General features: G+C 36.4%; 1 protein-coding gene across 4 annotated transcripts in view; it reads right to left on the bottom strand.

Annotated features, from left to right (window-relative positions):
- Positions 1-13165, bottom strand: part of nrcama (neuronal cell adhesion molecule a) — a 55481-nt gene that overhangs the window by 14702 nt on the left and 27614 nt on the right. For all 4 annotated transcript variants that reach the window (XM_079404289.1, XM_079404290.1, XM_079404288.1 and 1 more), the window contains 8 exons: positions 7855-8070; positions 5780-5885; positions 3173-3366; positions 2926-3048; positions 2452-2622; positions 802-913; positions 434-618; positions 23-154 (listed from right to left, as the gene is read on the bottom strand). In XM_079404289.1, the coding sequence (XP_079260415.1) occupies positions 23-154; positions 434-618; positions 802-913; positions 2452-2622; positions 2926-3048; positions 3173-3366; positions 5780-5885; positions 7855-7954 (1123 nt within the window). In that variant the 5' untranslated portion in view covers positions 7955-8070. The remainder of the gene's footprint in view (positions 1-22; positions 155-433; positions 619-801; positions 914-2451; positions 2623-2925; positions 3049-3172; positions 3367-5779; positions 5886-7854; positions 8071-13165) is intronic.

Here is a 13165-nt window from a genome sequence, read left to right on the forward strand (position 1 = left end):
AAAGTGAGTGGGCTTTACATACTTTCAATGGGAATTCCGTTGACAGACCATGTGACCGTGGGTTTAGGGTTGCCTTCTGCCCGGCAGGTGAGCATTCCAGATTCTTTCGGGGCCAGGATGAGGTTCTGAGGGGCACTGATCCAAAAGGGAGCCGCTGTGGAGATAAAAGGAAAGTTTAAAATCAAACAGACAAAATTAGAATTTAAAATGTGAAAATTTTAATTTAGAATGCAACAGATTAGAATTATTTCATCATATATTTTAAGATATCTGGCAAACCAGTGAGTATTTTCAGAGTCACAGGAAACACAAAGGTTCTTTCAGATCAGCTCAAGTCCATGAACGGTTCAGGATGGCATCCCGGGGTCAGTGAATGATGTGACTAAACAATATTTTTGAGATGTGACAGATGAAAAGACGTCCTGTGACAGACCTCTGACCACTACAGTGATGATGTGATGGTTGCTCCCCAGGCGATTCTTGGCTAAACAGCGGTAATCTCCCCCATCCGCTTCTGTCACCTCCGTTATCTTCAGAGTTTTCTGGAAACTGTGAAATGAAAAACGGTCGCTTGGCAAGTCCCCGTTCACCTTGCTCCAGGAGATATCTGGCGTTGGACTGAAAAACACAATAAAGTCAAACACTTTTGAACTGTTTATGCAAATCTATTGATGCAACCTGACCTCAATCTCAAGAAGAAACGGACATGGTTACAAAAAAAACCTCAAACAGCACAGTAAGATGAACATTAGCCATTCTTCGACCCAAGAGAGAGACATTTTTCCACTTCCTCCTACTTACAGGCCATCAGCGATGCATTCCAGCTGCAGCGTGTCTCCTTTCAGGACTATGGTGGTACTGTGCGTTCCTGGTGGGTTCATGAAAGTGGGCGCTCTCTCCCCAGATGGACTGTCTAGAACATAGATAGACCACAATCAGACAAACTTTATAACCGGCCAGCTATTGCCCAGGACTTATGAGAGGGGAAAAAGATGCTGTTTTGGTGTCTAAAACCACACAAGAACGAGGTAGATAAAACTAGAGGTGTACAAACAGCATATCGCTGTCAAATTTGACACTATAAATGGAAAATATTGGAAAATGTATTTATTTTGAAACTTATAGGGTAGTCTAAAAAAATGCCTTAATGTCTTTTATCAAGTGAACCTCATATTGAATGACAATAATTTTATCCTTCCATTGCTTCTTTTGGATGGCATTTAAAAGAGAATGGAAGGATCCAAAAGAAAAATATAACAGAGATGAACAATGTTTTAGTGAGATATTTTATAGTACCTTGTACAGTGTTGCATACAGAATGAAATATGCAACATTAATACGTGTATTCAGTTTAAAGCAGGGAAAGGAGAAAGTTTAATGACCAGAAGAAGATGTGCAGACACTGTCAAAATGTTAATTAGACAATTAAAACAAAGAAAAAGGACTGATTACCATTCGTATACAGTAATCTTGGAAATTGTGTTGCCATACACAATGCCAATGATAGTCAACTCCTGTAGAGCTGGCTTCAGTCCTTTTGTTAAATCTGACTAAATCAGTTTTCATTAAAAAGATGCAATTAAATGGATATTAATACTAAGTGCAGTAAAGTGTGAGACCTTCATAAAGATGAAGTTGTTTGAAGTCAGCGTTGGGATTCTAGAGAAGTGGGTTATATTTCTGGTTATAGGTGATATATTAGGTAATTAGCTATTCCTGGTTAGGCAGAAACACAAGTGATGGGAGGGATGAAGACTGGGTTCACTTGGAGAAGTTCTGCTAGCACTCACCACCCCAAAAATCTGAGCCATTCAAAAAAGCTGCCAACACAGTGTCATTCATAGCTTCAACTGGAATACAACAGAAAATAATCAGCATGCAATGCTTTGACATTTACGGGTCTGGACAGAGCAGGAAAAAAAAAATGAAGAGGCATTTAAAAATAAAAGGGACAATGTGACACTGTCACTTTAATACTAGGGCTGTCAAAGTGTTTATTCAGTACAATTATTATTTCAAATTACTGTACCAAATTATTGAATTTTTATTTATAAAAAGGGGGGGGGGGGGGAATTAAACAAAAATACATTAAAACAAATAAAAAAAATGTATGCATGTGAATTGTGCAATAAGGAATTGTTCACTGCTTCACAATATTTAATGTCTTATCAAGCAATGTGGGGCTTTTTTGGGGGGCAAATACAGATATATGCAATTCTTTTTGTATTAATTCAATAAATTACTAAACTTATAATTAAACTTTAAACTTTTTTCCATAGATTGACAGCCCTAACAATAACATATAAAAATGTGAATCTGTATATATTGTGCAAGCTTAATTCAACATAAAAAGGCAGAGCTCTTTTCTATTTAAAAAAATGATTTACACAGATGCTAGTTTGGAACAGAAATTGGTGACTCTATTTGTAGCAGCAGACTAAAAACACTTACTGTCCAGCACGTTCACAGTGATGGGCTGTTTCTGTTGGATAGTCTGAGTGTGTGGGAAGCGGGCGTAGCAGATGTAGTCGTTTCTGGTGTCTTCCATTAGCACATTGGAGAAATACAGGTCTCCGTTTAAAGCCTGGGATACACGAATATTTTGGGGAAGTCTCTGGAAATCTGACACAAAACAGAGGATATGTTTTTTAGTTGATTTTTGGATTTTTGGATATTTTTGAGTAGTATGAGAGCAGATGGAAGCATATAAGTTCATTGTGAACACTATTTGCCAATAAAAGAAGGACCATAAAACAACAATGAGCTAAACCTGCAAAACAGAGCAAGGATTTTACATACTTGGGTTGCCATGTAAAGTATATGAAAACATAATCAAATGAGACATTCAGTGGGTGCTTACGCTAGAATGTGCAAGACTGACATGTATTGTCACAAATCTATGTGGATATATGTGATATATCTTACTGTTATCCATCCAGAAGATGATTGGAGGAGGCAGGCCAGCCGGGGGTCTGCACTGCAGCACTAGAGACATTCCCCTCTGCACCGTGATTGGTTCAATTTTCTCCTTTGACCACAAGGGGGACCCTAAGAAACAGAATTGGGCCCTCAATTAAAAAAAAAAAAAAAAAAAACTGACAGGAGGTGACTGCAAAAATATTAACAAAACATTCCTGTGGCAATTTATTCTGATTAGATGTGTCTGTCTTACTTGACTGACGGATGACAATGTTATTGGACATGGCAGAGCCATGCTCGTTGCGGGCGATGCACTGGTAAACTCCTTCATACGCCTCTGCCTTCTCTCCGCTGATGTCAAAGACCAGAGTACCTGAGTTGGGCTTCATGATAACTTTGGAATCCTTTTCCACATCGAAATGAGTCCCATTACGTGTCCATGAAAAGCTAGATTGAGAAGAGTGAAAATAGAAAATCAATTACGACAACATGCATGCACAGTGATATTACAATCGATTTTTTTTTTCATTTACAACAACATAAATCAATCATCACTTATCAATAAAGTTAATTCCTTAACTTTTGGAATATCTACCCACCCTTAAAAGTCATTCAGATCATTTAAACGTGAAATTTGGCTCTTTTCCATAAAAGATGCTCTTTTCATAAAAGAAACATTTACATTGATTTACATTGAACAACTCCAAAATAAAGGACAAATAAAGCATCACAAAAGTGGTCCATATGACTTGACTGCTATATTTCTTGTCATCTGAAGCCTTACAATACCGTTGTGTGAGAAACAGTCCAAAATTAATGTAATTAAATTACATTCTGTTCTTCACATAATGCTGTTGTATGATTTCAAAAGACTTGCATCATTGTGCACAAGTCACTTTATGCTATAATTTTAGAATGCCTTTATGACCCAAAAATGTAAATTTGCTGACTTTCAGGGCATCCAAGATGTAAACGAGTCTCTTAATACAGATTTGAAGGAATTTTGCATTAATCAAATCATTACACAAATTTTACATTACATCTTATAAAAACATCACAATAATCCGTAAGTAATTCACATGACTCCAGTTGTTGAATTAAAGTTTTGTGAAGTGAAAAGCTGCATGTTTGTAAATAAATACATCAAGGCATTTTAACTTTAAACCAGGGGCGGACTGTATTTGAATTAAGAGTACTTTGTAATAAGTGTAAATATCTTTACTGTCACTTAAATTAATTTAATCAAAGTCCCTTTTTGTATTCTATAATGGGGGCAGTCATGGCCTACATGGATAGAGAGTCGGACTTGTAACCTGAAGGTCTTGGGTTCAAGTCTCAGGTCCAGCAGGTATTGTTAGAATAATCAGCGTTCTCTCCTCCTTTAATACCACGACTGAAGTGAGACCCTTGAGCAAGGCACCAAACCCCCAACTGCTCCCCGGGCGCCACAGCATTGGCTGTTCACTGTGTGTGTGTGTGTGTGTTCACTGCTGTGTGTGTGCACTTGTATGGATTAAATGCAGAGGGTCACCATACTTGGCCACACGTCACTTCACTTCAACATTGTTGAAGAAAAATATTAATTTATATTTTTTAATCTTACCCAAGATTGAATTTTATCACATTTTCCCAAAAATATGAAGCAGCACAACAGTTTTCAACATTCATAACAATTAGAAATGTTTCTTGAGCAGCAAATCAGCATATTAGAATGATTTCTGAGGGATCATGTGACACTGAAGACAGGAGAAATGATGCTGAAAATTTAGCTTTGATCACTGCAATCAATTATATTTTACTATATATTCGCATAGAAGACAGCTATTTTAAATTGTATCATTATATATTTCATAGTACTGTTTACTGTATTTTCATCATCAAAATAATTTGTATACTCTTTTCCACGACTGGAGCTCTATTCCTTGATAGATGATAGATATCAAGCTCCTTCAAAAGGACAAATATTGTATGACCAATAGAAAGGCACCATAACAGTCCGCATTCTGCACTATTCAAGTCTTCTAGACGATGCCAGAGCATTGTGTCATATGGACTTATAATATTGGTATTTAACTTTAATGATGTTAAACTGTCCCTCGTAAAAATTCTTTAAAATTATTTACCATTTGCCATATACACCAGAAAAGACAAATTATAATGTCAAGAATATGCCACTCATTTATGGTGTGGTGCAGACCGGGTTTGGTGGGCCGCTCTGTGCCAAAAAGTCCAGGGCCACTTTTTGGCCCCAGTCCGCCCCTGCTTCAAACCTTTCCTTCTGTCCAAAATACGACCCCATAATCCATAATAAAGCTTCCTCTAGTGAAAAAGTGCATCCCCTGTTGTCCTCTCACATCAAAATCCACCAACATATTTGTTTAGAGGTGTTTTGGACTGTTTTCGCTTGTAAACCGTGCTTAATCTGTGCATATTTCTCTCCTGATTCAGATGAAATTACTTTTTCACTGGAGAAAGCAATATTATGGATAGAGAACTCTTATTTTAAGGTTTGAAGTTAAAAACTTCTGATGGACTTGTTTGTTACTAACATGCAGATTTTGTGTCACAAGACATTAATTGATGGACTGGAGTCATGTGGATTACTTGTGGATTCTTGTGATGTTTTTATCAGCTGTTTGGGCTCTCATTCTGACGGCACCCATTCACTGAATACTAAACTTCTACAAACCTGTTTCAATGAAGAAACAAACTCACCTATATCGAGGATAGACAGAGGGTGAGTAAATTTTCAGCAAATTTTCAGGAAGACTTTGGTACGTAGGTGTTAAGCGCCAAGCATCCGTCCACAGCAGCGGAATCTACAGTAGCGGTAACCATGATGATTAAAAGTGACACCTACCTGGGATGAGGCTTTCCTTTTGCCTCGCAGTGGATAATGATGTTCTCCCGAGGGTCGATGATGTAATCCTTGGGGGACTGATGAGTTATTGTGGGAGGCTGAGGCACTGAAGCACAGAAACCAGCGTGAAGACAAGCATCTTTATTTCCCACACATACATATACACACACCTTGGCGCAAACCAGCACAGATGCATCACCTTTGCAGAAACTGATTCTGCAAGAAAATATCTAAAAATATAAAAGTGCCTAGCTTTAGTTTATCGATGTAACCAAACCCAGAGAGACAAACATCCAAAGAGCATGCAGCATGCACACAAACTGTCGTGGAAGTTCTTGTTGGCATGACAGATCATAGCTGTCATGCATTACATATAGCTTTATAGTTGGGTGATTTAATGTTTAATAAAGGATCAAATATATTAATATTCATATCAAACTCATAAACACTTCAAACAGAAGAAAGCAAAAGACACAAGTTAAAGTAGACCTAATTCACAACAAATTTCACAGCAAAAGTGCCCAGACTTACATCCCTCCAGAACTTTAGCTTTTTTGTCCAAATGAATCAGGAAATACATAAGCAGAGAGTAAAAGAGTTCAAATTAGTGTAAGAGAAGAAGAGAGAAGAGAAGATCAAACAAAAGCAGGTTCCCTCAGTGAAACTTCCGGAGGTGTGTTGGGCATTCATTACCCATCATGCAACTCTCATGCCATTTCATTCTCCTAATGCAGTTCTGATGATGCTGATTGTTTGTCAATGATACATTGGCTTTACCACCCTGACAATGGTGCTTCATGCATTATAGACATTATAGACTATAGAAGGTTTTAAAATTCTGGACTGTACAAGAAGAGCTGAATTTTGGCACTACTTTATCCTAAAATGGTGCTTTATTCTTTACCCATGTGTTTAAACATGTATAAGTATAATCATGCCTTCTGGTGGTCTTAAGAGCTTTTCCTTGACCCTTCCAGTCAGTAAGATTTTTGAATGTTTTTGAAAGACATCTCTTGTGCTCACCAAGGCTGCATTTATTTGATCAAAAATACAGTAAAAATAGTAATATTCTGAAATATTATTACATTTAAAATAACTATTTTCTATTTTTTATATACATTTTAAAATGTATGAAATTCCTGTGATGGCAAAGCTGAATTTTTACCATCATTGCACCAGTCTTCAGTGTCACACGATCCTTCAGAAATCATTCTAATATTCTGATTTGGTGCTCAAGAAACATGTCCTATTATTAATGTTGATACTTCTGCTGCTTAATTTATTTGTGGAAGCAGTGATTTCCATTTTTTAAGGATTATTTGAATGAATTAATTATTTTGAATATAATATATATTGATGAATATGCAGTAAAAAGAGCAGCTTTTTTTCATCTTTTGAACAATTTCATGCGTCATTGCTAAATAACAGTATCAACTTTTACAAAAAGAAAAATCGTAATGTCCCCAAATTTTTATCTTATATATTGATATACATTATATCTATCAATTATATATTGTATATATTATATATATTTTATCTCATATATTATATATCTCATATATTCATAGAGTTGATCATCACAGCCAGAGAGTGAGTGATAGAAATAGAAAGATGGAAGGAGAAAGCAAAAGGGTGACCAATGCTCTTTAAAAGTCCATGTATATTCTGCTTACACAGTAGTAATGCTGACTTAACACACTGTCAGTATGTAAATGTGAAACACTTCTCTAGAGAGCAGCAGCAGCTGAGAAAAGAGAAACGCACTGCTAGGACTCACAGTGACATACTCTACTTCATTTCTATTTTAATAATTGGGGTATTTTGGGGTATTGTGTGCTTGAATTGATCTGTTCTGAGAATCTTTAATTTTATTTCTAATCTTGTCTAAAAATGTCAGAAAATCCCAGACAGAATCACATGTGAATTGCTTTCTTTAAAATAGGATAGGTAGAAAACTAGATTTTTTTTGTGCACTTCTGTCAAATTACATTATAAATTACATCTACATTAGTGGGATTTATTACATTTTATTACATCACATCAAATAAAATTTTGTTTCACTGTGTAAAACTCACGGTCTAGAGGCACTTCTAATGCAGTGGTCATGTGACCCAGCAGCAGCAACAGCAGCATCACAGCTCCTCCACAGAGCGTGCAACTCCTCTTCCTGTCCATGGCAGAGTGCGTTACATGAAAATCCTTCCCCTCCAGGTCAAAGCAACTGGGCCTTGTGATTCGCACTCAATGTGACCATTCAAACATGCAGGGGCATCCACAGTTAGCCAGAAAGACTGAAAAAGAAAACAAATAGAAAAACAATGACCTTTTATGCTTGTAAAAAGCACAAATAAATGGCAAGATCTTTATGAGGGAATCCGTGCTGGAGACGGACAGTTCGCATGGCCTCAGATCATCCTGACATACACAGAGACATGTGAGGGCGCTCAGCTGGAAGAGACGGGAACGCTGTGATGGCAACACCCTCAGCACTGACATATGGATGTCCATACACATGGCTGAAGCACAAAATTACACAGCCTGCTGTCTGGTTCCTCAGACGTGGGTTAAGAACCAAAAAAACAAAAAACACACACATGCCTTTCTTGCTCCAGAAAGCCTTTTGTTTTATTGTTCAGCTTCATGCATGCACTGAATGGAAATTGATCAAGCACATCTTTTCAGATGGGTTAAAACATTATGTGGTTTTAAAAATGCAGTGCTCTTCATGAAAAATAAAATAGCATAAAATAATCAGCATTGGAGAATGTAACGTTTGGGGAAGTCGTGGCCTAATGGTTAGAGAGTCGGACTCGTAATCGAAAGGTTGCGGGTTCGAGTCCCCGGCCGGCAGGGATTGTAGGTGGGGGGAGTGAATGTACGGCGCTCTCTCCACCCTCAATACCACGACTGAGGTGCCCTTGAGCAAGGCACCGAACCCCCAATTGCTCCCCGGGCGCCGCAGCATGGCTGCTCCGGGTGTGTGTGTGTGTGTGTGTGTGCATTTGTTCACTACTCACTGCTGTGTGTGTGTGCACTTGGATGGGTTAAACGCAGAGCACCAATTTCAAGGATGGGTCACCATACTTGACAATACGTCACGACTTTACTTTACTTAATACTGTGTTACTTTTGCATTACTTCAGCTGATTGAGACTCCTTGTATAAGCTCACACAGGAATCACACAGGATTCCTGTGCTCACACAGGAATCACAATCTCTGTAAAACACATTGTGATTTTGATGGATGAGTGACTGCAATGTTTTTACAATATATACCCAAGTTAAGTAAGAATATGAACAGAATGAGGCCGTGTAAAGTTTTCAATTAGGAAGGAGGAGTATAATGTGTCAGAGAAGTGAACTAGCATCGGTTGTTCCTGCTGGTAGGTATAGAGAGTGCTATCTGAGTGATTCTGCTGTGTAGCAGGCTGTGTCAGGGAAATGGGCTCTGCTTTGCATAATTCATGAGCTCAGAAACCTTGACGGCATCATACAGCTAAAGAGAGAGAGAGAAAGCATGAGTCTGTAAAGCCAAAGATTTATCTCAAGGTGAAGGACTCAGGCATTCGACTGGTTCTTCTGGATATCACATGTACCAAGAGTATCGTATACCACAATCTGGAATCTACATCATGTTTCTCTGTGATGCACAGGACTGGTTTCCTAGATACAGTTTAGGCAGTGATCAATCTACAGTAGAGGTCAGTTGCTTGGACACGGAATAAAAGCAGAATATGGTTTCAGAAATTTAAGATCACATCAGTCAAAATTTATGAATAGGAAAGTAAAAATATTAACTCAATAAGATAAAGTGTTGTGGGTCATGACCCGAAACAAAACACAAAACAAAACAAAGCAAAGCTAAAAACAAAAATTTAAAAAGGAAATGGTACAAAATAATACAATTTTAAAAAGTGTGGATAGAAAAGTATTAATAATGAAACCATTGTCCATTGAGTCAAAATAATGACAGAAGTGAGTAAAGAAATTCAAGGGCCTATTAACACATTTTCTGGCTGAAGAAAAGGCAAGACTCCCTCAATATCAGAAGGCAAGTAGATTTACCACATTTCAGTATTTCAGACAATGTGCACAGCGTGTCTGATGGCTGCTATGGTGACAGTATGTGCTCAAGCACCCTTTGGAAAAACCTGAACTGGTCAATTGCAGTATGGAGAGAATGACAGTGACACTGTCTTAAATGGAAACTGTCAATCACATTTCCTGTTGCCATGCAATCAGCTTGACCTTTGGCTATTCTCGAACATAAGAATCTGTGAAAAAACGTAGCAGACACTGGCATCTGTGCCTTTTAAACTGAGAGTATGAGACGTAACACAGATAAAGTCTATATTCATGTCTGTGCTGTCATATGGTGGAGATGTGCAGTCATAATAGTCTGTCTAAATTACAAATTTGCATTACACAAACATTGATTCTAATCATTGCATGTTCAACACATTTTATCTGGCAATAATGCATGATTTATGACTGAATGAATTAACCAACAGATGTTGTCCCTGAATTCAGGCTATTAACATTCTGGTCAAATTAGCTGAATCCAGACAAACTAATGAAAAATTCAATTACGTCTCTTCATTTTAACATAAATTTTCATAATAGGTCTCAGATTTGTTATTTTTATTCCTTTGGCCTCAAGCCACTTTTGCTGATTAGGAAAGTGTGTGAGGCAGGAGAAAAAGATTTTAAAATATTATGTTTGCTCAAAAAAAAAAAAAAAAGCATATATATTTTAATATAATAAGTTTTATTGTTTTTAATATAATAACATTAAATTTTTATATAATAATTTTAAATATATATAAAATAAAATAAATAATAAAAGTTTGTTTGCTTTAAATGCTGGCTTGTAGCTCTGGCCCCTTGGCATACTTAGACTTCCCAATAGTTCAAAAGGATGCTTTGGTTAACATCCTAGTCTCAAAGAACTGAAGAAAGCTGTGATTTGGTTACTGCTGAGTCATTCGTATCATGACAGAATCAACAGAGATGGAGGAGAGATGCTGGTCAGCATAGGTAATCTGATACACGCCCCTTTTCTGGATCAACTTGGCTAATGCCCTCTTTATTGGATGAAGGCCACTCTGGATGGGCAAAAAAGATACACACTAAAGGGAATAAATGTCACATGCTCTAAGACGCCAAAGTCAACCCTTTTATTATCAATTTCCCATATATTTCTAAATGTATATGCAAATATTTTATATTTAGAGACTTTATTCACATAACTTGAATTATTATCCTTAAGTCATTATGCAGATTCACTTTCAGCAAGAGTAATGTTGCCACAGGCTTATCCAAAACCAGTCTATTTTAGTATTCATCTCAGCATAATCCCTGCATAAATTGAGAAGAATATATGCAAATGAACGATATATCATTTACATTTGAATGGACTTCTACTGTAAAAAGTGAACAGAGACCATACCGTACAATCAAAGGACTTCATTCATATGGATTTGTTTTGACCACATTCTACTGCTGCCTTTTGTGGGCTTGGCTAACTTGTTGTTTGTGTTGACAAGTGGTTATTCTCTTTCATGAGAAGAGAGTTCAGAAGTCCTTGTTGCCAAACTAACCTTTTCGTTTTTGAGTTTATTTCTAGCTATTTAAAATACCTATTAAACAAACCTTTTGACTGTTACCATACCATAGCTAAGAATGTTTGCTTTTTCTACTGAAACTTCTATTAGTTCTAAGTCAGAATACTGTAAGTGCGTGAATCCCTTTAATGAAACTTTCATCTATCACATGTGAATACAAGGCCATAGAAGTGTGAGAACCATCAACAGAATATCCATCAGGTCAGGGAAGGTCTTTCTGAGTGTTTGTTCTGAATAGGGCTGGATATTACCATGATAACGAGACTCAAAATAAACTCTGAACGTATCAAATATTGCAGACATGTTGCACATATTATATACTGATCCACAATATACTGTAAACCCCCTTAAATAATTTTTTTTAACATTAATATGATTTACAAATATAAAACTAGATGCACTAATGTAAACACCTTAAAGGCTGGAATACACTTCTGCACAGATTTGTGCGCCAATTTACAGCCTGGACAAGTTGATGCTAGTTGGTGAAAATCAGAACCAGTCTGCAGATTTGAGTTGACAGATTTCATGAAAAAAATAGTGTAGTAGGTCACAGACCTTGGTTTTTTTAGCTTTAGACTATGATTATATCCAGTTGGAGAATATCAAACATGCTTAAAATTTTGAGGCGATTTCTGAACTATTATTTTTTAATTTGTCATACATTTCCAAGCAACAAGGCATGTGTTTCTGCATGAGTTTGTTGTATTTGAAACAACTTGAAAGTCTGGTAGCGTGTGATGATGCTGTGTTTTAGGATCAGCTCAGATTTTAAAAGTTGTGTAGTGTATTCCACCCTTAAGCCAGTAGTTGTAAAACAAAACAAAACAGCAAAGCAAAGCAAAGCAAAACAACAAAACCAAACAAAACAAAGCAAATCAAAGCAAAACAAAACTAAATGCAAACAAACAAACAAAAAACAATGTTATCTTTTTTCATAATAGTCATTTCAGTCTTTATAGTAATTCTTGTTTACTTATATACAGCACAATAAACTATTTTGGTACATATACACTGTAAACGTATGTAATATCTAATGTACTGTATGTCATATGTAATATGTGATGTAAACACTCTAAGCCAGTGGTTCTCAAACAAAACAAAAACAAAACACACAAAAAATCATTTCAGCATTTTTCTAGTAATTTCAGTCAATTCAGTTTATATCAAATGAATAATTCTTGTTTACTTATATACAATAAATGCTTTTGGTACATATGCACTGTGAACATATGTATTCTGTAATGTATATCATATGTAATGTAAACACTCTAAGCCAGTGGTTCTTAAACAAAAAACAAACAAACACAAAACTAAAAACACACACACAAACAAAAAGCAATTTCAGCCAATTCAGCTTATATCAAAAGAAGAATTCTTCTTTACTTGTATACAAAAAAATATTTCTGTAATAGTTTGGGTTGCAACATAAAACTTTTCATAATAAGTTGACCTCACGGAAAACATGAAAGCTAAAATTGATTAAAAAATATCTTGCCTTTTAAAAGCAATTTAATTGGCAAGATGAAGTATTGTATTTGTAAACTCTCTCTTTTGTAGTTCACAGCCATCTGAAGAATGCACTCTCAGAAAGAGTACATGGGAAACTTATTTCCTCTGATAGTACAAGTTCTTCTCAACAGCTCCTTCACTCTGAAGAAGACCTGAGTCAAGAGAACGAGTCGGGCTGCTAATTTAACGATCACTCCGTATCCAGGGCAACACACTTATTACACACACATACCTATTATAAGAAACACAA

This window comes from Barbus barbus, assembly GCF_936440315.1.
Source record: "Barbus barbus genome assembly, chromosome: 42".
Taxonomy (NCBI): Eukaryota; Metazoa; Chordata; class Actinopteri; order Cypriniformes; family Cyprinidae; genus Barbus; species Barbus barbus.